This window comes from Neophocaena asiaeorientalis, unplaced genomic scaffold (assembly GCF_003031525.2).
Source record: "Neophocaena asiaeorientalis asiaeorientalis breed wild unplaced genomic scaffold, Neophocaena_asiaeorientalis_V1.1 scaffold190, whole genome shotgun sequence".
Lineage (NCBI taxonomy): Eukaryota > Metazoa > Chordata > Mammalia > Artiodactyla > Phocoenidae > Neophocaena > Neophocaena asiaeorientalis.
The window spans coordinates 6,530,250-6,557,506 of record NW_020175017.1 but is presented as its reverse complement, the minus strand read 5'-3'; the positions used below and the strand labels follow the sequence as shown (position 1 = coordinate 6,557,506).

Here is a 27,257-nt window from a genome sequence, read left to right as displayed (position 1 = left end):
AACGAAGAGGATGAATTTACAGAGAAAGCATGTTTTAAAGCTTTGCTTTCTGAATCCTAGACCTGAATTAAATCCTATTAAATCACCATTTTCACAGGATGTAAAAGTCTGGTGTCTGTGTATATATGTTGGGTTTTTTTTTATCATAATTTTTAACTCAGTCACCCTCTTAATTAACTGATATAAGTATATAAGCTGTTTTTCTTACCTTTCAGGAATGTTGGGAACACAAATTGAGTAATGTATGTGAAAAAAACTTTATGTCATTAGCTGGAAAGGAAGTCTTTCAGTCTAAGTTTATGTTATCCTTATTATGGAAAGACAAAGCCATATTTGGTGATGTCAGTGGTGTGGGGGGAGGGGCAACGCCAGTCAGAGCCACTGGGATCAGGACTTTTGTCTGAAAGAACTTATAAAAGCGCGATCAGATTTAGTTCTTTCTCCCCAGAGGTCCTGCTAGATCTCCATGTTCTTATCCAGATACGGAACCAGCAGGTAGTACATAAATGTCCATAGTTATAAGATTATGCAGCAGCCGCATAGCACAGGGAGATCAGCTCAGTGACCACCTAGAGGGGTGGGATGGGGAGGGTGGGAGGGAGACGCAAGAGGGAGGAGATAATATGTGTACATATTGCTGAATCACTTTGTTATACAGCAGAAACTAACACACCATTGTAAAGCAATTATACTCCAATAAAGACGTTAAAAAAAAAAAAGAATGGAAATGAGTGTAGTGGAAGTAATGATTTTGTAAAAACCAGAATAGAGAATTTTAACAGAGGAGACCAGGGGGAAAAATGAAGTTAGCACACCAAATAAATGTGCTATATGAGAATCATACACAAAGAAATATAATGTCTTAGTGTGCTCTGTTCATGAAATGAGAATGATTTAAGGAGAAAGGCTTTTCTACCTCGCCTCTCTCCTCTCCTCTCCCTCTCTCTTTCTTTAATAATTATTGCTCCAAAGGCAAAGTTATGAATTGCCTTGAGAAAAAGTCCAAGCTCTTTTGTGGCTGCTGTGGTTTGATTACATGAATTTCATTCACCACTGTGCTTTTTGTATAATTTCCCCATTAGAAGGGAATGCCTTTACCTGGAAAAAAATAATCCACAAATCAACATAGCAATATTTGAGAGACTGACCAAGTCTAATTATGATAAAAATTGTTACAATTTAAAAAATTTAAGATTTTTAAAAATTTTAGAAGTTTTAGTATTTTATGTTTAATTTCCATTAATGTCCCATAGTTTATGGTGGGATGTGTTGATGCTGAAGCTCTTACTACAGTCTATTTTCAGTTGGTGGGAAGGCATACAATGTTTACCTTCACTGCTCTTTTTGGTGTTTCAGCCAAGATGGGTGGCAGAATTCCCTTGTAAAAACCGAACAACCTATTGGAGAAATAAAAAGATTTATATAAGTAAGGGAATTAGGAAACAGGTGATTGTGCTGTTGTTTATGGATAAAGCAACTAATCTTAAAGTATTTCCAATTATTCAATGTAGCACATCAGTCATGAAATCTTCCTTTGTTTTAATTCTAAAGTGAAGAGATTATGATATCTACTATGACATTCAGAAGAGGAATAAATGATACTGAGACTGGAACCCCTTAGGTAAGTTGCTAAACATAATCATGAGTTGTACCTTAAAGCTAAAGTCAGCCCTCCTTAATCTAAGGAATCTTGAATTTATTTTTCCAGTTGTGTGGTTGGTAGTAGCCTCAAGCTGTCTACCGTCTTGCATCTCCTCCCTGTGGTCACCAAATGAGGTTAGTGCTATACCTAAGCCCACTAGACTGAAACTTCTGAGGCTAACCAGGAGATGAAAACCTCAACTTTAGGTTTACTAACACAGGGGAACTAACAAACTCTATGGCTGTGGAACTAGGGCTCCCAGCTCTGTCCTGAATTAGTCATAATTTTTTTAACTTCCTTAGTGGAGATGGAAGGAGGTCAGGGAGGGCTAATTACAGGGACATACGCTGCTGACAGAAGAAATGTCAAACTCCCCTGCTGATATGCAATCTCACAGGGCATGGGACAGCTATTGTTGCCAATACTGAGGGACTCATGGTTACATATTCAGACATTTTTAGGAAAGAAAAGAATGAGTGCCATATGCTTATGATAAGTTTTACAAAAAGTCACCACTTACTTCTCGCTAAAATTTAAGATTCAAAATTTTATATTTGTCTGTCCTGGAATCTTTACATATATATATGCTATACCCTCATTTAAACCTGAAAATATTTCAACAGAAGAGAATATTCTGCATCATTTTCTGGGATAATCAGTTTCCCTGGTGAACCCATAAGTGGCTACAGATAAAGGCAGGACTCAATGTGTTCCTATTTTAGGATATACATTTAATATCCTAGAGAAAGCTGGAACTTCTCTGATTGACCCATCAAACTTCACTCCAGCTCCCTTATTTGGGTTCTGCTTCTGGCTGAGCTTCTGGAACAATAACGTTAAGAATTTATTCAGATTAACCCACTGTGCCACCGAATCCAACATGGTGACCTCTTTTTTTGTTTTTTTTTTTTGCAGCACGCGGGCCTCCCACAGCTGTGGCCTCTCCCGTTGCGGAGCACAGGCTCCGGACGCGCAGGCTCGGCGCCCATGGCTCAAGGGCCCAGCCGCTCCGCGGCATGTGGGTGTGCACGCATGTGTATGTAACCAGGACACAAATATTTGTTAAGATTATGGATTTTATGAAGAGGAAGAAAGGAATCAAATGATCCCCTGATGTGGTCTTATTTTGTCCACTATTTTCGACCTAATGAATAGTACTAGCATTTGTATATAGGAAGTAAAGCAGAATCTGCTTTGAAGAACTATGGGAATTCATGAATTCCCCCCACCTCCTTTCCATTCCAACTACTGATGCCTGAAATTCACTTGTAAAACTTAAATACTCTTTGTCATTTAAATTTCATTATAAATTAATTATTATATAATTTTCAGCATGAGAGTGACGAAGCATAGGTTTGGTCTTCCTAAAAGATAAATGTGATTTTCCTGAATAGAAGTTCTATATTTATAATAAAAGACATTATTAGTTCTGTTTTTCTTGGGCTGATTTTTTCACATCTGGAAGAGTATGTCTGGGTATAGGGGGGAAACAAAGAAGAACATTTAAGTAAGTAAAGCTTTTAGGACAGAGTGTCCTGATAAATAGAGGTACTTGAAATCCCATACAACGGAGAACAGATATAGGACGAACAGTTGCTCAGCCTGGAGAAGAAAGAGCTTAAGGACAAACATGAGGAACATGATGGATCTTTTGAAAAATGAGCACGTAGGAAAGAGATTAGACTTTCCTGTTTGTTTCCAGGTGGTAGAACTAGGACCAACAGGTTCAAGCAACAAGGAAAGACACATTTTTGGCTCAGTGGGAGCTTAATACGAGGAAGTACTTCTAATAATCTGAACTATTTGAAGATAGAATGGACTCTCTTGAAAAGTGTGAGTTCCGTTTGGTATGCGGTCAAGCGGTCTGGATGGCCACTCATCATGGATGCCAGAAATGGACGTACACAGCAATGGAAGGATTTGAGGGACCTCAAGCTTGGTTTACTCCAATCCTCAGATTTTGTTATTCTAAGAAAAAGAACAAGAAGACATGGGAAAGCACTTTTCTGAAGAGACAAACTCTGCGTTACTTTAAACTTTTGCCTAACGTGGAGCACTGCTTCTCTGGAGGACGACAGAAGTCTTATAAGCAACACAGAAGGTCTTCATTTTTAAAATGATGAGAGAAAATATTAAAAAGAGGTGTAAGGCAGGAGGGAAGAAAGGCAGCTGGGAGAGCCATAAGGATTTAATCTGAAAAGAGCTGGGAGGTCCAGAGCCCTCTGCTTCATGTTGGCGATGCTTCCTTGATGCGTCCTCTTTCTCCACTCTCTGCTCTGCTCCTTTCATGTGCAATCATCTTCCCCTCCCCCACCAGCTCCAGCCATCCCACCATCCTGAACTCTCTAATGAGGAATGAAGAGCTTTAAAGGGAGATTCTCAAGGACCATGGGCAACGTTTGCTGGCAAATGGGAAGCTAGAACTATGTACTTCCTTGCATTATTTTTACAGTATATCCATGCAATATCGGGCAACTATGGAATAGCCAGGCTGGCACCTCTTCTGCTGAGAATTGTCCCACCCAATTTTTTTTAAACCACTGGAACCAACGTATTAGTACAATATGATACTGCTTGTAGGCAGTGGTTGACTGGGCATCTCGCTAGATGGATCCAAGTGGTATCCTGCCTCTGTGCCCCAGCTAATCAGACCCAAGCAGTGCTTTTCTCCAGGATTTTGGAATTGGAATTGAAAAGGTCAGCCTCACTCTGTGTGGCTGAAGCTCTAAGATATAAAGCTAGAATATCAACAGCAGTCATGTTTTCTGTCAGTCTGCAGTGATAAGAAAGAAGGAAGCCATCGTTCAGGGAAACAAAGAAGAAAGATAGAGAAGTTCTGGTACTGTGAGTGTGATCCTGCTGACAGGATTTCTTTAAGCCTAGTTACACCGTGACCCTTCTTAAATACTGACATTTCCCTTTGCTTTTGATCCTTTGAGATACCCAGTAACATTTATAGTAAATTCCTTTATGTACTTACAACGCAAAGTCCCGGATCAGGAAATTGGTCCCTACAGCCAAAGTGGCTGCTGCTGTACCTCCGTACCACGCCCTCTCCCACGAAAAGCGTTCCGTCAGGTAAGAGTGGCACTTGGGCCAATCCAAAGAGTCACACCCAAAATGTGATCAAGAATGCAAATCTAAACTACAATGAGGTACCACCTCACACCAGTCAGAATGGACATAATTAAGAAGTCTACAAATAATAAGTGTTAGAGAGGGTGTGAAGAAAAGGGAACCCTCTTACACTGTTGGTGGGAATGTAAATTGGTGGAGTTATTATGGAAAACAGTATGGAGGTTCCTCAAACAACTAAAAATAGAGTTGCCGTATGATCCAGCAATCCCACTCCTGGGCATATGCCCAGACAAAGCTATAATTCGAAAAGATACATGCACCCCTATGTTCGTAGAAGCACTATTTATAATAGCCAAGGCATGGAAATAACCTAAATGTCCATCGACAGATGAATGGATAAAGAAGATGTGGTATATATGTACAATGGAGTACTACTCAGCTATAAAAAAGAATGAAATAATGCTGTTTGCAGCTACATGTATGGACCTAGAGATCATCATACTAAGCGAAGTAAGTCAGAAGGAGAAAGACAAATACCATATATCACTCATATGTGGAATCTAAAATACGACATGAACATATCTATGAAACAGAAACAGACTCATAGGCAGAGAATGGACTTGTGGTTGCCAAGGGGGAGAGGGGGTGAGGGAGGGAAGAATTGGGAGCTTGCGATTAGCAAACTACTATTTGTAGGACGGATAAACAACAAGGTGCTACTGTATAGCAAAGGGAACTATATTCAATATCCTGTGATAAACCAGAATGGAAAAGAATATGAAAACAAATATATATTGATATATGCATAACTGAATCACTATGCTGTACGGCAGAAATTAATACAACATTGTAAATGTAAATCAACTATACTTCAACAAAATTTTTTTAAAAATGTGAGCAAGAAAACGTGGGTAAGGCCTCAAGCTGATGACATATTTTTCTGACTTGATTAGATAATTACTGGAAGCTTTCCTAATGTAAAGTATGATATACAGATTCTAAAAAACCAAAAGGACTTGTAATGTTTTATGAAGAAGATACTTTCTTTTTGGCTAAAGAACTGATGTTTGTACTCACATGAACTGTTCATTCTGCCAATTTTTTCTGTGTTCATGTAATTTTGGCTTGAAATACAGAGCATATAGCTTACCAGGACAATAAGCAGGGAAGTTAAGAGATTTGTGACACCCATATCAACATGCTTTATCCTGCTTACTTCCCAGGACATCCAGTCGACTCCCTGAATGAATGGAAAGTGAGATTCTAATGTCTACTGGAAAGACAGTAAAACCACCACGGTGGTTTGTTTTTTCTTGTTTTTTTGTGTTTTTTTTTTGCAGTACGCGGGCCTCTCACCGCTGTGGCCTCTCCCGTTGCGGAGCACAGGCTCCGGATGCGCAGGCTCAGCGGCCATGACTCACGGGCCCAGCCGCTCCGCGGCATGTGGGATCTTCCCGGACCAGGGCACGAACCCGTGTCCCCTGCATCGGCAGGCGGACTCCCAACCACTGCGCCACCAGGGAAGGCCCACCACAGTGGTTTTAAGTTTTGACCCACATCAAGCCGACTGGAGAACTCTTTGGAAGAGACACAAGAACCAACGCAAGACCTCCCATAAAACTGTTGTATGAACTGTATGCAAGCCCTCATATATCGTTTCTCAGAGTTGTTTCTTCTAAAAGTTGTGAGTTCGATTTTAACTATCCTGTGTAGGAAAATGGTAACTTGGATGTGTACAGACTTTTGCTGACATTGTTATAAGTAAAAATAGTCAAATTTGTTGAATGCTTAATATGGACTAGCCACTCTGTTAAGAATAAATATATGAAGGCATATGGACATATTTAATCTCATCCAACTCTCACAACAATCCTTTGAAGTAGCAATAAGTATTTTCTTCATTTTGCAGGTGAAGCCTGTGAGCCTATCACTACCGAACAGGCGACTCAAATCAAGTTCCACTGTCCTCACAGTCTCTTTCCTTGACCACTGAGCTGTAAAGGTATTGTAGTTTTTCTTAAAATAAAATCATTTTTACAGACACCTTTGAAAAGTCAAGTTATTTCTGTTGCAAAAATATTTTATCATTTCTTATTTTAAGAGGAAGGAGAAGAAGCAATTAAAAATCAGGTTTCTAGTCCATTTCCATTCAATTCTCTTTTAAAGTAATATACCACACTACCTGCACAACTGATAGATCTGGGCTGAGATGAACAGGATCATTTCCTGGGAAAACTTTTGGGTTGTTTATTAAATATTTTCTAGGTGGATCAGATGAGAAAAAAAAAGTAGGCCCTAGGATCAACTTTTTTTCCCCATAGGATAAAGTTTTTCCCTTAAGAGAGACACCAGGATAATTCTGTCAGTGTGGGGAAAAGTCAATGCATAGTTCAGTAATATAATAAAACACAGAAATATTAATAAAATAAAAACTGTTGTTATCCAAAAAGTCAGCGGGGAGCACCTTTGGCTGTTGACTTAACAGATACCCTCCTCACCCCTCCTTGTTCCTTGAGGTGCAGGTATTCACTGTCCCTTTCTCCAGTCCAGGGGGTGAAGCAGAGTTCTTCAAACCTATCATGGTGGTCCCATTCCTTACTAGTGAGTGGGCTGAGCATGGACATATGACCCAAGCCTAGCCCATTGTACCAGCAAAGAGGGAGGGATAATGCTGCAAGTCTTGGATTTCTAGCCTAAGGAAAAGAGCACATAGGAAGAAAAGCCCCTCTTTTCCACTAGATGTTGTCCTCACTGCATGAGATCCCTGTGTACCGTGGCCAAGTGAGATATCATTGCCCACAAGCTGAGCATGACCATCAAAGGCAAATAGGACCTGGACCTTGATGACATCCCTGGGCTGCTCAATGAACCAATCTTGGCATCCTACCTCCAGATTTCTGGTTATGTGAAATTAAAAATAAACCTTTACTATTTGAGCTGCTTCCAGTTACATCTTCTGCTAACCTACGGCTAAAAGCATTCTGATACAAACAGCTTTAACACCACCATTTCTGAAAAAGTCTTAAATTGTAATTCTTAAATCATAATCATAGTGAAGATAGTTGTTAAATGTTAAGCAAAGCACTTAGAAGGAGATTGTGAAAACCATTTTGAAAATGTTTTTAGATTATTTCTTTCAGGAGCCTATCACGCATTAAAACGCTATCCCATCAGGATGATTACTTGTGAAAGAGCCCCCACCCTGCAGATGGAATGTGGAGAAGTTCACAGGCAAAAACGAGGATGGAGCTCCAGGTCTCCAAAGCCATTCGATCACGACGGTTCCCATACTGATTGAGAGTTGTTATTCAGGAATATCGGTGACAAAGAGTATTACAATACTGGATCACATTTGTTTTTAATTGTATGATCAAAACAGGCCTTGTATTACTTATGTACATCTATAAAATGAAGATCAAAACTGCATTGCACGTGTTCTTCTCAAAGACGCAGCTCACACATAGCTTATTTGAAATACAGATTTATGCCAAACCCCACAAAATAATTTTACCCCTCATTTCCCCCCCACCCCCCCTTTTTAAAGTGTGAAACTATTTAACGTATTGGGTGGCTCCAAGGTCATACACCAACTAGTAAAAAAATGTTGATTGTACAAAGCAAGGAGATGTGGAATTTTCTTTGAGTTCCAGTTGATGGTTCATTTACAAACCCTGGAAGAAGCCTTCCTGCTGTCTCTCATTGGTAGGGACCAATTTTAGGTTACCTTGTCTGAAGTCCAAACTTTAGACCCCCTCAAGAAACCAGACAGATCCTTAATGAAATATCTTGTACCTGACAACATCTTTAGTCCATTTAGAAGGCTGAAAAAAAGTTACCTGCTTTAAGTCAGCTACTGAAATCTGAAGACTCTGTGATAAATAGTGGGTAGAAAGGAGAGGGCTTAACATTCTCAAAATTGGACTCAGGTAAAGAAACCAAAAAGGAGTAGATAAATCCCATCTGCCCCTCCTTTTTTCCCTGTGAGTCACCTCCTTGTTGGTTTTGCTGTTATTTTTCTAATTTAGTATGTAGAAAATGTTTGTTTGGCAGTCATTTGTACTGTAGAGTTGGACTGCTCCTACAGGTGGGCCGGGAAAGTTCTGAAGTTGCTAGGCTGGTAAGCAGGGTTTTGGCCTTAGGAGTCACAACATGGAATATTCTTCTTTGCAGCTCCCAAGGAGAAAGCGAAACAGTGCAGTTGCTTGCTTCACACGTGACCTTTAGGGGGAGTCATACCTGTTGTCCATCAGAAAGGTTATCATAAAACTCAACTGATAGATTCCTGAGAAATGAGTGTGAGGAAACTGTGAATAAATTATTTCCCTCTTAAGGGAGGAAAAGATCAATGTACACATCTGCTACCTGTGGAAACCAAGGCTTTCCCTGGTTGTTGGAGATGAAGGGTTCTGGGGCCCAAACTGCTGAGATTCATAACCTGGGTCCAGCAACCATCACACACCAGGATGGAGGTGCACATCATCCAAGCATGAAAAGGCCAATTAAAGAAATGATTTCCCAGTTGAAAAGCCATTTTCAAAGCCACCTGCAGCACACTCGCGTGTAGCATGAGATGGATGTTTTCACCTGGATCCCACTTCTTTGCCAAAAACCTGGCATTCAGTAAAAGTCCAGAGCAGCAATAACTCTCACCACTGAAGCATGAAATAGGAGCAACAGAGAAAGTGACACCAGATCCCCAGTTGGGGAAATTGGAAAACATTAACATGTCTGTGTACCTAACAGAGCACAATTACTACATTTTATTTTGTTTCAACAGTCAGGACCTAAATGAACATCACCATTCAGTTCTGTTCTGGGCAATGATCCAAGCTCATCTTTGGTACAGTTGATTTTGAATCCTTATGGTCAATCATATCTTCACAATTTGTTCTTCTTTCAGGCTTCAGGCATCCTCCTGATTTCCATTTCTTGTTTGGAAGCCTTGAGTCATCTGTTCTGGCAACATGACCAACCCAAATCAGTCATTTTCTCCAAATTATATTGAAATAGGGATCTTGCTAGTTTGTTTTCTTCCTCCTTCTTTCTTTCACATAATTTTCCCTTTAAGGATCTCCTAATACAAAGCTGATTGAAGGCATACAATATCCCCTTTCTTCTGCTGTTGTCAAATCCAAGTTTCTTACCCACATGCTGTAGCTCTGTAATTAAAACAATGAGGGTGGCACTCAGCCCTGGGTTATGAGTGTATGGCTCCCATTGCTCGATAGGTCCTGTATCCCAGGGCAGAATTCTGGCCATGACACTACAACTTTAGGGCATAATTCTGACATCATTTACACTCCACAAGTCTTAGCGGCTCACAGAATCCAAATGAAAGAGTGCAGTTCCATGGTTCTATTATTTGAATTATGTAGAATCTGCAATCTGAAGTTCTCAAAATTGCATACATCTTGGGGCCATTTTCATTTAGGCAAAGGAGAGAGGGAAAACTAGATATCCTTCAAAGGAGAGGAAAAACAGCTTACAGAGAGTAAGTGACACAGGTTCTTCTTTTAAAAGCAGTGACTGAACTTCAAGAAAGGGCAACATAAGGAAAATTTCAGCTAAGATTCTAACATAAAACTAACAAAAGTTCTCCCTGCTTCAACTCATATCAGGTCTCCAGGAACAAACAATACAGTTATTACTTTTCATTACAGAGAATTAATTGAATTGAGTTTCTGCATATGGACCTTGGATATATTTGTTACTCCAAACCCTACCACTTTCATTACATGCTGTACGGAGGAATTCTTTAAAGTTTTCCTCAACATACTTTATAACTGAACTTTCAGTATGCTTTTACCACCACAATTAAACTTTGTTGATGTGTCTAAAATAAAATACAACTTTGATTTTCTAAGATATAAAAAATTAGTTTAGCTGTCAGTATCATTTAGGAGGTAGGTCCATGGCTCCATTCCCTGGAAAGTTGGCAGGATGCTCAACGCACCAAAGATGTTGCACAGCTCAGCCCAAAGAAGGCATTAGCATGATATAAGAACCAGAACCCTGATGGAAAACGCTAAGGAAAGAAAAAGCAAAAGAGATATTTGAGAAGCAACTCACATGGTAAATAATATGGGTAGAATGTGGTGTTAATTGCTCCATGAAATCTATAAGTGAAGAGACACATTTAGAACTGACCATGCAAAAAGTGTAGTAATTTTCAGTTACAGCAGATTACCTTGCTTATAAAGATGAACATGTTTCCAGTAGGGAATAAGAATCATGTAAGGGAAGTCTTTCACGCATGTGGATGGTAACTCTGAGGAAAAAGACTCAAAAAAAAAAAAAAAAAAAAAAAACAAAAGGGGAAAAAAAAAAAAAAAAAAAAAAAAAAAAAAAAAAGCAACCAAAACAACTCTATTTCTTGGACTGGGACCGAAAACCAGGAAAAAAGGACCTGACTGTGGAGTAAGAAGGTCCTTTGCCAGCCAGCTCCCAGCTCTCTGCTAAATAAGTCCTGCTGAAGAAATTCCTTGCTCCATTCTAGTCACCCCCATCCTCTCACCAATCCCCTTTTTTGTATTTCCTCTGTTTCCAATTTCTGTCCTCCCCATTTGTGAAGTCATCATTCATTTATTCACTCACTTATTCTTTCAGTATATTTTGTTCCAATCACTAAGCTAAACACCTTTTTCTAGGGTCAAATGTTGATAGAGTAGTTCTGTTGTCCCCCAAATCAACTAAGACCTTAATTTTCTCCAGGAAGCTTTCTCTGGGATGTAGACAAATATCTTGCTATTGCTCCTGCTTGCAATATTTGACCAAGATGTTGCCTTTCATGTTACACTATGTGCTTGGCACTTGGTAACACTCAGATATTATATTGAATACACTGATATTCACCTAAGAAATGTATATACTTATGCATATATGTCTATACATATGCATACGTATGTATATAGTCCATATACATAGATATGACTTGGTATCCATATTAACAGTCTGAATGACTTGTATATTTTTAACTGAGTAGAGTATGTATTATTCACGTGATTACCATATTTAATCCAGATTATAAATTGCTTTTTTAAAAAAATATATATTTATTTGGCTGCGCTGGGTCTTAGTTGCAGCATGCGGGATGCGGGATCTAGTTCCCTGACCAGGGATCGAACCCGGGCCCCCTGTATTGGAAGCATGGAGTCTTAACCATTGGAGTCTTAACCACTGGACCACCAGGGAAGTCCCTATAAATTGCTTGACAATGGCCACTCCTGTTCTTTATCACCACCCTCTAGCATTTAATATTCATTTGATTCTACCTGTCAGTAAAGGCAATATGATGTAGTGGAATGTGCGCTCTGGAGCAACCCTCCTTGGGTTGGAATTCTAGCTCAGCCATGTGTTAGCTGTTTACCTAGCATGAAAAACTGTTGGCACAAAAGGTGAGCAAATTAATTCCAAAAGATTACTGCCAGAATAGAGATGTTTTTTATGCCAGCTCTCTCTACAAGTGCTTATGGAAATGAGTTAGTACATTGCTGTAAGTTGCCTGATTTTATAGCTTGACCTAGCTGCAGGGCTGTATATGACCACAGCTGGGGCAGAAAGCCTCAGTATTCAGAGATGTCCTTTACAAATGGAACCTTACCTATGTGTGTGACCCAGTGCCTTAGGAATTCACACCCCGTTGTGGAATTCTGCCACAACCAAGTCATACATGTTTGAGACCAAAGATGCTGTGCACTAAGTAGGCTACTCCCAAAGTATGTGTCACATTTGGAAATGTATTAACTCTTTATGACCACCAGTTGTTACAGTAGGCTCCAAATTAATTTCTTGAAGTGCCCCCTAGTGGTACCAGAGTTAAATGCAACTCAACAACTGTCCCAACCCTGCCAAAGAACAAAACTTTGGACCAGGGCATTTTGTAGGTTACAGATTACAGTCTGATTTAGCAGACTTTCAATTCACTAGATTAGGCTCCAAAGGAACAGTATTATAACAGCTTGGACTTCTACTGGAATTGAGATTACTGAGAGAAAGTTTAGAAAGAAAACCATCAATCATTGTGCTTAATGCTTTACAACTATTATCTCATTCAACTTTTACATGAAATAGATTGTACTCTTTCCATTTCATAGACAAGGACAAGAGACTCCAGGAAGTTAAGCAACTTTCCTACTGGTCAAACAGCTTGTAAGTGGTGTAGTTGTGATAAGAACGAAAGTCTACTTGACTCTAAAACTTCTACCCTTGAACGCTGTGCTTGACTCCTGTGTCCTCAGGGAGAGAGAATCAGGTCACTGAGAAATGTCATTCCACCTCCTGGCTCTAGTGCTCCTTCTGTGCCTGTGTCTCCAGTACTTGGGGCCCAGGCTCTGCCTGGTTTCTGGGAGGGGCTAAAATGCTGGGGTTTGAACGGAAGAACAGCTGAGCCAGGGTTTGTAGCCCCTCTTGTCATCCAAGTCCTCTTAACCAGTTTTTTAAGCACCTGAGTTCTTAGTTAATTGATTTAAACACAAGATAAACGGGTAGTCACCGAGCTTTCTGGATGTAATAAATCAAAGTCTATCTGTACTTTATGGATTTCTGGATGCGCACAGTCTTCCAGATCACTCTGAAAAACTGCTTCCTTCACACCACATTATTATCAATGAATAATTAAGGGTTAACTGTTTTCCTAACGAACTCTTTCAGTCAGTGTTCTAGAAAACTACAAGTTGGATAAACTACATAGAATTCAAGACATCTGAAAAACAATGCAGAAGCCAACCCTAGGGCTCAGTTTCTGGACCTCATCTATCTCTCCTTGGTGATTTCATCCAGTCATACGACTTTAATTATCATCCCTATGCTGTTAACTGTCATTCATCTCCAGTTCACCCAGTCATCAACTCAACACGTCCACTTGGATATTTAGGAGGCATCTCATAATTAGCATGTTCAAAAGAAACTCCTGATTCTTCCACCACAAACTTGCTCCACCCACAATATTCTCCAAACCTCTTAACGGTAAGTCCATCTTTCCAGGCACGCAGGCCAGAAACTTTGAAAGCATACTTGAGTTTTGTCTTTCTTGTATTCACCTCTATTACCCTGGCCCAAGCCCTAATCGTATTGCACTTGAACCTTTGTGCTAGTCTCCTAACTAGTTTCTCTACGCTCTATTCCCAAAGCAGTGACAGAACAGTCCTGTTAAGATGAAAGGCATATCATATCGCTCCTTTGCTCCCAACCTGCCAACCTGCCAACCTAGAACCTGCCAACCCATCTCCCTCAGAACAAAGCCAAAACCCCTTCAAAATCCCCAGGCAATCTGCTTCCACACACTGCATCATACCTTCCCCCTCATCTCCTATGATGCCTTCCTTGGTTCACAGCCCTCCAGTCCACTGACCTTGTTCTCATTCTTTGGAGCAGGCACGCTCCCACCCCAGGGCCTTGACACTTAGGGCATCTTGCCTGGGATCCTCTCCGCCACTTGTTCCCATTGTCTCACTCCTTACCTCCTAAAACTGCACAAACGTTACCTTCTCAGTGAGGCCTGACCTCACCTCTCTTCTACTTAAAATTGCAACATCCTCACCTGAGTACTACCTATCCTTTCTGCCTGCTTTATTTTTCTTTATAGAACTTATCCCCTTCAAACATGTTTGTAGCTTACCTGCTTGCTTTACATTGCCTGTTGCCAGATCCATGAGGACAGGGCAGGCGTTTTTGTCCATTTTATTTACTGATGTATTCCCCTGGCTAAATATGGGAACTGACACATAATAGGTGTTTGCTAAATTCTTGTTGAATGAAAGAATAGATGCATTATATTCCCACTGATCCAGTGTGATGGTGTTGTGAATAGAAAATTGTACCTAGCATTTTGAACTATTCCAAGATCAATCTCTTACACTTTCCTACCAAATGTCAATTCTTCCTGGTTTCTTTGGAATCACCTAGACGTCACCAAAATGGCTATCAAAGAGGAAAGTTTTGGGCATTTGATCTAGTGCACAGGAATGGAATTCAAGAAATAGCAACTGAGGAAGCCTCGACTTTGTGTGAGTTATTATCCCCCATCAGCTGGCAAGCCACGAGAGCAAACGGCATGTTTACCCACCAAACCCACTCATCCCTTCTCCCTGCTGGCAGAACCTAATTCTAGTGTTCACACCTTTGACGCCATGTGCTCTGGAAAGGGAACTCTCTCCAGCCCCGGCGTGATGGAGTAAATCATCTGGTCTTATTCTCCTGGCTCGTAATAGAATGAGACATGAGCATGCAACTTAATTCTAGCCAATAAAACTTGCGGGGGCTTTTGAGAGAGGACTTTTCCTCCTCCTAAAAAAATAGGATTCTTGTGCCTCACCTCTAGAAATTTGGATTTGGTAGGTCTGAGTGGAGGTTCAGGAATTTGCATTTTTAATACCACCCCCAATTCTGATGCGGAAAGTCCAGGAACTGCATATCGAAAAATAGAAAGAAAAAAAACAAACAAACAAAAAACTTCCCTATAAGGTTAGTGACCTGGGGCTGCTCTTACCCAGATGTCTATCTGTTAGGAAGCAGGCCAAATACTCAGTGCCATTATCAGGTAATTCCTCCAGGAAGGTCATGAAATTATTCTCACTTTCCTCCACTTTCTAGTCTAGAATGTACTCACCCTTTGAGCCAAAGACTGCTAATTGAAGGTGTGCTCCATCCTGGCCTACAAGACCAGGAAGGTACAGGTATTCTTACCATCAGTCACTGCTAAATAGGGAACCAGGTTGCATGCCCCCAAGACATGCTGGTTAGAGGTACTTTGTTCCTACCTCTTGGTTTCCTCTTTGGTTTATTTAGGAACAACGAGACATGCAAAAAACAGATTATTATCTCACCCACATCTTTTCAGAAGAGGTTAATATTTCATTCCACCTCCCACAAGAGTAGCAGAAATCCTGGTTGGCATGCAGCACATTTTCACTGTTTGAATATGAGAACAAAATTCAAATGAGGGTACTTTTCTTTCATTCCTAAATAGTTGTGCATTTTGCAGAACAGGTACAACAGGAAGTAGCCCCTGGTGTGAAGCAAGCAGGACCACACCTATGGCTGTCTGAGCTGAAGAATAGGAAAATGCTTTCCTTATGCTTTAGGGAGTGAACCAACAAAGAAGTCAGGCTTCTCTAGGGTTCTGCAGGGGAATGATTTTTAGAGAGGTGGTCTTGCATGGGGAGTGTGGCTACAGATTTAGCTTCTAAGATAATTACTTATTTGAAGAAAAATGACCTCTGAATTACCCACTAATCTTGATGCTTAGATTTCCCACCAAAGCCACTAAGTGTCTGGGGCTCTTTTGTTCCAAGGAGTTCCACATTTCTTACATACAGTCTGTATTTTTAGTTACCATTTGGTTACCGTTTTCAAGAACATTTACTTATTTATCAGCAAGTATTTCTTGAGCACCTACTATATATCTAGTACTAATTATCAACAGTACATTTAATTTGGTCATTGAAATAGCAAACATGCTATAATTTTGTCAAGTATCAAGTCCATAAGCTAGAGAGATCCAGCCACAGTATTCTATTAACCTGTGTAGTTTGTCCATGAGGCAGGAAAGGCACAAGTATATTTTTCTCCCATTTTTCAAGGAACACTGAGTCATGGAAAGGTTATATTTACTTATCATCTCGGGCAAAAAGTTGAATGCTTGAAGATTAATCTGGATTCCATATATGGAGTTTGAATATTTCTCTCTAGTAAATCTATCTCTTCATTCATTCAACAAATAATTGAGTGTCTGTTACGTTCCAGTCACGGCTCTCTGGGTTAGAGATAAGGCAGTGAACAGGTCAGACACAATTCTCAGACTCACAGAGCCTGTGTCCTGTTGAGGGAGTCAGACAATGAACAGGAAAAAAACAGATGAATAAAATGATGTCAGATCAACACCACTGATCATTAGAGAAATGCAAATCAAAACCACAGTGAGATACCACTTCACACCCATTAGGACAGCTATTATGAAAAAGGCCGGAAAATAACAAGTGTTAGGGAGGATGCGTAGTAACTGGAACTTTTGTGCATTGCTGATGGGAATGTAAAACGGTGAAGCTGCAGAAAACGGTATGGTGGTTCTTCATAAAAGCTAACCATAGATTTGTCTTATGAGCCAGCAATTCCACTTGGACTGCAAGCAGAGGCGCAGCTATCTGTATACCAATGTTCACAGCGGCGTTATTTACAATGGCCCAAATATCCATCAACAAATGAATGGATAAACGAAATGTAGTATATACACACAATGGAATATAATTCAACCTTGTAAAGGAAGGAAATTCTGATACATGAGACAACATGGATGAATCTTGAAGACATTATTATGCTAAGCGAAGTAAGCCAGATACAAAAGGACAAGTATTGCTATGATTCCACTTAAATGAAGTACGTAGAATAGAAAAATTCATAAAGACAGAAAGACAAATTCACAGAGACAGAAAGTAGAGGGGTAGTTGCCCGGGGCTGGGGGAAGCGGGGAATGGGGAGTTAGTATTTAATGGGCACAGAGTTTTAGTTTTGCAAGATAAAAAGAGTTCTGGAGATGGACGGTGGTGATGGTTGCCCAACAATGTGAATGTACTTAATGTCACTGAACTGTACACTTAAATATGGTTAAAATGGTAAACTTTATATTGTGGGTATTTTACCACAGTAAAAAAAAACAAAACAGGAGGATACCTGGTTGCTACATGGAAAGGAAGGAGGCTACAGATTCTGATCGGTTCTCCGGGGAAGGCCTCATTGAGAAGACACCTGCTGAGCTAACAGGGTTTCTATTTAGCAGAGGTACAATCTACTGGAAGGGGAGAGAAATTTTTAGAAATGGAGAGCTTTAGGGAAAAAAATCACTATATCCTGGGAGAATCTAAGGTGGCAGTTTATAAGCTTTTGCTTCACTCTTGTAATCATGGAAGAAACCATGATTTCCAAGATAGTCTCTTGGGATGTTCTAAAAACTAATTTTAAAAATAGTTCCTGCGCTTTAGATTCATTCTTATCCCTAGAGGGAACTTAACCCATTAATCCTCTCTTCTGAAGTCTGAGTTCTCTCTACAATGTCGCTGCCAAGTTATCACCCAGCTTCTGATTAGGCCCCTCTAGATGACAGGATCCTATATCCTTTCAGAGTGTCTATCTGATCCTGGGGTGATTTTCCAGTTGGAAAGAGAGACCCTCCTGCTTTGGGCCCAGTTCTATTTTCAGGTGACCTTCAGCTGCTTCTATTCAGCAGGTGAGATGGTTAATTTTATGTGTAAACTTGACTGGGCCAGGAACAGATTGAGTAAAGCGGATTGCCCTCCGTTATATGGGTGGGACTCATTCAATCAGTTGAAGGACTAAAGAGAACAAAAGGCGACCCCTTCCCAAGTAAGAGAGAGTTCTTCTGCTTGATGGCCTTTAAACTGAGACATTAGCTCTTCCTGGTTCCAGCCTCTGGACTCAAAGTGGGACATCAGCTCTGCAGTTTTAGACTTCCCAGCCTCTATAATCTTGTGAGCCAATTCCTTATAATAAATCTATCTAACTATCTATCTGTCTATCCATCTATCTATCCATCCATCCATCCATCCTACTGATTCTGTTTTTCTGGAGAACCCTGACTAACACACTAGGCAACACAAAATAAGCTTAAGGCCAGTCCTCTTGAGAAACTGCAAAATATTTGAACGTGGTTATTGAGCATCCCGATGCCTCTCTTCCATAAGTAAAATACTTCAGCTCTTTATATAACAGGGTCCCTGACCTCTCATCAATCCACCTCGGATTCCCTGGACCAAAATCCACATTTAATGTGGGCTGATCTGGGCGTAGGAGAGCGAGACCATTACCTCCTTGTTCTACATGTTATATTCATGCGACCAAAGACCAATTGAGCTTGATTTCATCCATGCCATTCTGTTGTATATATGTGTAACACACACACACACACACACACACGTACAACCTGCTGCTGTAAACTTACCCCTCTTCCACTTCCTTAAGGCCATGATAGAAAGAAAGGGGGATGAGTAAGGCTAAATATGTTCTAAGTACATTAAAGGGGAGGGAAATAAGATTTAACAAGAGTTGCTTGACATACATAATCTTATTTTCTCTTTATTTACAGGTGCAGGAAAAAAAAGACTCTTGGAGCCTAAGTAACTTATCCACATCCTCATAGTTAGGAAGTAATTAAGATGGGATTGAAGTCCAGGCCTTTCTGATCCTGAAACCCATGGTCTGTCCACTGCCCCACACCATACATACCTCATGCACACTGTGGGCACTTAAAATAATTTCCAGAGTAACATAAGGTGATGGTATGAAAATATGAGAGAAAGACAGTTCCCAAAAGAGGAAAAAGGAAGACAAGAAAAATGCAAGGAAAAATTAAATTTAATAGCAAAGGTATTATTAATCCATCTATTAGTTCTTTGTATACCTCCCTACAGAATTCAAGAATTTTCATAGAAAAATTCTTATCACCAGTAGCAGAATATGTGGCAAAGGAGGAATAATTATATGTTTTTCAGGTGAGCTAAGGGGTGAGGAAATGGAATTTAAAAATACACACTCAATAATCATGACTGTTAACTTTAAAACTGGTATTTATGATGGAAACTATAAGTGCTGGCGGAACAACAGTGTAGGAAAATAAAAGTTTTAAATTAAAATAATACAAACTCCTATCTACATTTCTAAAATAAAGAGAAAAAAAGGAAATAAAATAGAGAATGTCATTTAGTCTTGACCCTTGAAAATTACAGTCCAAAACATACCCCATTTATATTAAGTAATAATGAATGGGGACAAATCTGCTATCTGACTCCCTTTTAGGAAAATCTGACACTGAACAGTTTTCATCCAGCCATAGGCATGGAAGTTTCCTATTCTCTGAAGGAAGCAACAGTGTAATACCTGAGAAGAATTCAGGTATCACCCATCATGAAAAACCAAAACTGTATTCAGAAAGTGGGCAGTTTGCACATAGAACAATACCATGAGTCACATGTGTGCACACACAGGCACACTCACATATGTGGGGGGCTTTTCTCTCCATCTCTATCAGTACCCTGTTGTGATGATCACTGAACGCTACGTGTCCCACTCCCACGTAGGTTGGCAACACATACCAGTTGATGTTCCTGGTAACAGCCTCAGAGCTGTCCCTCTCTCCCTGGAGACCAAGTGGATTCCATCTAGAGGCCTGGCTTCTCTACCAGGACAGCAAATGAGAGCCTGGGACTCAGGGCTGAAAGTGGATTTCCTGCACAGCTGAGCCAAGAGCTTCCAACCATCCAGCCAGATGTTTCTCTATATGGTCCTGGCAGCCATGGCTTGAGACAGAGCCAGAATTTGGCCTGATTTCTACACTGAAAAGCTTTTTGGAATGCTGGGGTGGTGCCATCCCATAATAAAAGGGGTGGTCCTTCAGATTGGCACACCATTCCCATTTGCTTTGGGAGTCTCTCCAAAAGGAAGAGGTGCTGGAAAAAAAGTGGGTGTGTCCACCCAATCCATGCCAGGGGCTGGGCAGAGGAGGGGAGGGCGGGGGGCTGGGAAGGTGGATGAAGTAAAGTTCTGAGTGATTGGAAGTCGGTGCCAGATGGAGCTGGAAGATGGCTCTTTGCCGCCTTCCTCTGCACATGTGTGGCCACCAGGGGATTGCCTGGCTATGCACGCTGCTTCACATCTGTCAGCTAAATCAAAGATGCATAATTGAAGATGTAAATCGAGAAACATTACGTGGTTCACAAGGCTCCCCGGAGGATTTTGGATCTGTAATCCTGTGAGGAGATTTTAATGAGACATGAGCCTAGTGCTTTCATCTGTGAGTGAGGATCTCACTCCAGCTGTGTTCATGGATGTGGAAAACTTCTTTTGCAAAATACAGGCAGTCTGTCTTGATTGGTCACTGCCTGCCCATTTCTCCTGGAACCCTTTGGCCTTTCTGCCAAAGAAATGCTTCTTTTGAAGCTTGGGCAATTTCTGAACATAAGGAAGGCTCGAGAGATGCTATGATTGAGGCTTTAGGACAAATATGTCAAGGAAGGCTCTGCTAGATAAGACCACGGACCTGGTGTAATTTCTTAGACCCAAATTTAAACATTTCCAAATGTTTAATCATAAAAGTAATTCAAGGTTTGAATTTTTTACTCAAACAATACATAACTATGGAAAGTGTGAAGCAAAAGTGTAAGTAGGATTTCTTGCTCACATTCCTAGAACAGTGCTCCCCAGATGTTCTGAGGTAAAGGAAAAAATTTTCCTTATCTCCAATCCTCATGGACCAGTACTTTTGTAAAATACAATAAAAATGAATTACTAGAACAATTACAAAAAAGCACCCAAAGGCATACAAAATACAAACCCATCCAAAAAAAGTTTAAGTTCAACAGATCACACACTTGGATGCAGTGAAAATATCAAATTGCTGTAACATTTCTAAACACTCTCAATTTCTGTACTTATTGTGGGCCACCCATTGACTACTCGTTTTCCACTGGAAAATTTTTAAAAATTTCTACACATATCAAACATATCTACATACAGATACATTTTTTTAAACATAAGAGGAATCATAGTATACGTATTGGTCTATAACTTGCCTTTTGTACTTAATACATTCTTACATCTTTCACATTAGTTCTTAAAAATCCACCTCATTCTTTTCTTCTGGCTGCCAGGTATTCAACACTATGAATATACTACAATTATTTTTAGCTAGCCTCAATATTTATGGACATGCAAATGGTATCTATATTTTGTTTATAGCCCAAATTTAATGGCATGACCTCTAGAAATGGAGTGGTATTAATTCCATACGCCTTGTGATGCCAAAGTCACCATAAGCACTTGTTAGAACTTAGACTTTGTGAACAAAAGCAAAATGTCTTGCGGTCCAAAGGTTCTTTTCCTTCAAACCAGTTTGTTGAGCTCTCAGAGTCACAATGGTGGCGAAATGATTGGAATAAGCATTTGTCACCACGCATGGCATAAGGCACCTCCCCCTTCAGAGGCTGCAAGACTGAAGGAGGTGGGGATGAATACTTTAATGGACAGGCTTTGCCTTTTCCATTGAGTAGCAGAAAAGTGAATACGCAACCAGAATGCAGGCTGCTCGGGGGTCCCGCACGCCACCGCCACTCAGCCAACGCTCAGCTCTTAACTTGGTGGCTCAGACTTTACCAGACAGCCTGCGTGAAGGGGAGGTCTGCCTGGTGACCAATCTCAGGCTAGCGCCCAGTTCCTCTCTGGCAGTCTTTTTGCTGAATTTGGGGCTCTACATGATTACCTGCGTGAGTTTCCACATTACTGCTCAGGCTTTAAGTGGCCCATTGAGGGATCAGTCAGCTTTGTGTGGGTAAACCACACTCCCAGGCAGGCAGGTCTAGTCAAGATGAACCTGAGCATTTGGCTCCAATAGTCTCACTCCAGGCACAGGGCACGACCCAGGGAGGGGTGTAGTGTTTCTTATGTTTATATTCTGGATGTCTCCAACACAGCCAATTATGTTAGGTCTCCAGGCACCTATGGAGATCCTGGAAAGGATTTTGAGTTGAAGGCAAAACTGCTCAGGCAGAAAGATGAGTTCTCCTTTACTCCTGGGTTAGCCAGGTCAAAAGGAAAAGGAGGTTCTAGGTTTGTACCATGAAGTTCATCAACTTGGGTTTGGTTAACCCAGATGGGGGAAATCCAGCAATAACTTCCCTCTGCATTTACAGTCGAGAAGCAAAATAATTTTGGATACCCCGAAGGCTCACAAGACCTGAAATTCTCTTGCATGAGAACTAAACACATACTGAGAGGCAGTGAGGGGAACTAATTCTTTGGTCTTGCTAAAACCTCAAGTGGTCCTGAAGAGAGCAGCCCTGAGTGAAAGCGTCCAGGCTAACAACCAAGTTTAAGTTACATGGAGAATGGATGCGTTTCACCAAAGGCTGATTCAGTTTCACTTGTGGAGCGAGCACTACCCACGTCAAAGGAGGCTGAAGAGAGTTTTGGTAACAACCCAGAGATGAGGGAGCGTTTTCATTATGAATCTCCTGCTCAGTCTGGGCTCTGACATGGCACACTGAGTCCCAGGCATTGCCTGCACTGGGAGAGGACTCAGGGCTTGGCATTTCATCAGTGACCTGCCAGCCCCTAATGCAGCTCCTGTAGGATTGTTTTAAAACCCTGCAAAGATCCCTTTGAATGGAAACCTGCCCCAGCAGGCCTGCTTTACACATCCCTTCAGAAATGTTTTCTTTTTCCTCTGAATATGCTCTTTTGAGTGGGCAGCCTTCCAGCTCTCAGCCTCTTTTATATGAAAGTGAGGTTGCCATCTAAATACAGGGAAAGTATTTTTTAAATGTGTATCTAGTTTTCTTCTCAGAAAGCCAGAAGACACTTTCTCTGTAAACATCATCTCCATTTCAAAGTTCTAAGAGGGACATTTTGTTGTGCTGACATGGAAATGCTTATTCTTGTCTTCAAACTCCCTCATTGTCCAAAACTCTCCGCAGATAGGCTCTAAATGTTTTGCGTTGCTGACATAATTCCTTGGCTACAAGTGAGCCCTCATAGCCCTCATGTTCTCTCACTGCTGTTTGGCCTAAGATGACCTCGTTTATGTCTTACAGAGGAGAAAACCACGTCCCAAAGGGGGAAAGGCCAGGATCAAAGAGTAACTCGGTTAATATGGGTAGAAAAAGATCGCCCATCTCTCCCTCACAGCATATAGCTCTCATCTCCAGATAATAATGACTAAAGCAGTTACAAAAGTAAACTGCTAAGTCCCTGGGCAATGTTTTCCTTACGTTATTTCAATAAACAATTACTTGACATCTTCCCGGGCATGTGTTCAATCTGGATGAGTGAGGAGAGAACCTGGCTGTTCACTGGCAGCTTATTGAGGACTCATGCTCCTGGGATGTACCCAAGAGATGTGGACACTATAATCCAGGGGCAGCAAGGTCTGTCTCCCCTGTGATGGACACTTCGCAGTGCTTTGTTCTGCATCATCACAAGCCATGGCAGAGTCAGCCCAAGTCACATTTTACTAGGTGTGACTAAATAATTACTGTGACATTATTACCATGCTAGGGGGAAAAAAAGACCTTGTAGATGATAATATCTGGAGAAGAAACTCTACAATTTTTTTTCTTGCATTGTCTTATGAAGGCAAGGAGAAGCTTGGTCCCAATGAAATCCTCTCAAATTTGCTGGGAGTGAAAAATTAAAATTAAACACAAAACTAAGCACATTCCCTGCCTGTCACAGGGAAGGAACTGTCCGCTCCACACCGGCACACCCACAGTTTGTCTAAGCACCCACGACTTTTCTGTGCTAAAGGGAATGGCTTAGCCAGAGATGTCTGAGAGCAAAAAGCTACTTCATTGATTTTTTTAACCGTCTGGGAAATTTTTAGATTAATTTTGGTAGAGTTGATATCTTCCCAGAATTGTCTTTATTTATCTAAGTCGTCTTTAATTTCTCTTAATATCTTGTAGTTTTCAGTGTAGAAATCTTGCACATCTTTCTTTAGTTTTTTTACTAGAAATTTAATGTTTTCTTTGATGTTATTATAAATGCCATAATTTTTAAAGCTTAATTTTCTGATTATTGCTGCTACACAGAGATACAATTGAATTTTTTAAAATAAATTTATTTATTTTATTTTTGGCTGCATTGGGTCTTCCTTGCTGCGCACCGGCTTTCTCTAGTTGCGGCGAGCAGGGGCTACTCTTTGTTGCGGTGCGCGGGCTTCTCATTGCGGTGGCTTCTCTTGTGGAGCACGGGCTCTAGCACGCAGGCTCAGTAGTTGTGGTACACGGACTTAGTTGCTCCGCGGCATGTGGGGTCTTCCCAAACCAGGGCTCGAACTTGTGTCCCCTGTATTGGCAGGCGGATTCTTAACCACTGCACTATCAAGGAAGCCCTGAATTTTTAACATATTGATTTTATATCCAGCACTGATTTATTTCATGCTAAATTAACCTTTCATTAGGTTCATGATGTGTGATCTTATTTATAAGCCACTGGTTCAGTTGGCTAATATTTTATCTAAACCTTTTGCATCTAATTACACCAGTTATTTAGAATAGTGTTTTAAAATTGTTAAAATATCTATGTTTGTGGATTTATCTATTTCTCCTTTAAGGTCTGTCAATTTATGCTTTATGTATTTTGAAGCTATGTTACCAACCCACTTAAACCTTATTAATTTTTGAAAATGGTTTCACCTCCTGTCTAACTCCCTCACTGATTTCCATACCTACTAATGACATGGACCGCCAGAGTGTGTGTTGAGGAGAATATTCTGCAGGAGACTACTTGGCTCCTTCCCAAAGAGAGAGGGAAAGAGGAAGGGAGAAAAGATGGTCACAAGATAAGAGAAAGAAGGAATAAAAAAAAAAAAGAAGGAAAGAAGAGAATGGAAAGAAAGGAAAAGAAAGAAAAGGGTATCAAATGGTTTCTGCCTCATTATTTCTCATTGCTGCCAAAGTTGCTGGCAGATTCTTAGAGACTGCAGAGCTTGTTCCTTGAAAACCAACTGGATGTATAGACCAGGCTTAAAGGCATCTCTTTTTTTTTTTTTTTTGGGGATGTTTTTTTTTTTTTTTTTTTTTGCTGTACGCGGGCCTCTCACTGTTGTGGCCTCACCCATTGCGGAGCACAGGCTCCGGACGCGCAGGCTCAGCGGCCATGGCTCACGGGCCCAGCCGCTCCGCAGTATGTGGGATCTTCCTGGACTGGGGTGCAAACCCGTGTCCCCTGCATCGGCAGGCGGACTCTCAACCACTGCGCCACCAGGGAAGCCCCAAAGGCATCTCTTTAATTACAGCCACAGACATGTTCCTCTTCCCTTTCATCTCAGGCCTTTCTGGGGCTCGGCTCTGGCCCTTGCCATTATCTCCCAAAAGGTTATACATGCCATGTCACCATTCAGTTTGTGCATCCAAATAGAAGACTCGAAGCATTTTTCTCTTGCTTAGGTTGGCACGGCCAGGCCGCGGGGTGTGACTTTGCTACTCTCCCTCGCCATTTTTTTTCTTCTCCTCTTGAGCACACGTCACATTAGTGTCCTGCCCGGTGCCAGACATGTCCTCACGACAGCATTCACTTCAGACAGCTTCCTTGAGGGGCAGCAACCATGCGCCTCTCTCTTAAAAGATGCAGATCAGGAAAATATCTGCTACTCTCTTTATAGAGTTGGCTCATTTTAAAGCTGACCCAATCAAGTTGCAGAGCCTGCTAATGAGCATTTTAAAATGATTTGCAACAATTACTGAAAGCCATTTAATCTGCACAATTTTTCATAGAGGATCATAAGCCGTATTTTGTAAATAAAGTAACAAACCAATAATCTTAACTGACTTGTCAGAGGTCACACAGCCAGTTGGAAAAGAGCCGGCTTAAAAGCTCAGTGTGTGAATCACTCTTCCAGTCTACTGACATTAGGATATATCTGCATAGAAGCAACTTAAGAATTAAAATGGGGTTGATCTATAGCAACGAAAATTGATACATGAAAATGCGGGCTATTATATAGCATTTAGTAGTTTGATCAGATTATCAAGTCAACCACAAAGATATGCAAATTGATACATAATAGATCGGGATTCAAGGACATGGTGAATTCTGGTTATCAGATGCTAATTATTCATCTTGTATAGATAATATCTGGGGGTCCATTTTTAGTTTTTGTCCTTTGTATCTTTCCTGCTGCCAGATTTCTGTTTAAACTCTCACTTAAAAATGGGGTATAGACAAGAGAGGAGAAATTGTATAGCTCAACTCTGCTCACTTTTATTGTCAAAATCTTTCAAAATGTAGGTACCATAAGGGATTATAGGTAGATGTGAATAACACAAACTATATTTGCATGTGTAAGATGGTATCATGAGTGACACTTAGCAAAGGCAACACCACCAATGCTAGTTAGACCTCTTACAGAACAGAGGTTCTCTCTCCGCCAGGGATGGTTCAGAAGAAATCCGTTATGTTTTCAGAAAACTTTGATCTCAACAGTAAAAATGATCATATCAATACCAATTCATGTTGGGGGGCTGATTACCTATCAGGCACTGAGTTAGTTATTTTATACATATTATGTCATCTAATTCTCATGATAAGAGATTAGATTTTATTTTATTTTTTTTTGTGGTACGCGGGCCTCTCACTGTTGTGGCCTCTCCCGTTGCGGAGCACAGGCTCCTGACGCGCAGGCTCAGCGGCCATGGCTCACGGGCCCAGCCGCTCCGCGGCATGTGGGATCTTCCCGGACCGGGGCACGAACCCGTGTCCCCTGCATCGGCAGGCGGACTCTCAACCACTGCGCCACCAGGGAAGTCCTAGATTTTCTTAATTCCATTTTTTCCAGCTGAGGAAACTGAGCTAACAGTGCCAGCAGCGGGGGATGTGGGTGGGCGCAGGGGAGCCTGGGTCAGCATGCTGCCTTTCACTGCTCGCCTGGCCCCGCCCTCAATGGAAACTGTGTCTTCATTCTGGGAAGGGCAGCTCTGAGGCTTGTCCAGAGTCACACAGATAGCAAGAATGTGAAACTACGTGTGTCACACCAGAA

At 41.0% G+C, this 27,257-nt stretch overlaps 1 protein-coding gene across 1 annotated transcript in view; it reads right to left on the bottom strand.

The window, feature by feature from the left end:
- SLC25A21 (solute carrier family 25 member 21) overlaps positions 1-27,257 on the bottom strand; it is a 490,584-nt gene that overhangs the window by 66,656 nt on the left and 396,671 nt on the right. The window contains exon 4 of the mRNA XM_024762014.1: positions 1,331-1,397. Within this exon, the coding sequence (XP_024617782.1) occupies positions 1,331-1,397 (67 nt within the window). The remainder of the gene's footprint in view (positions 1-1,330; positions 1,398-27,257) is intronic.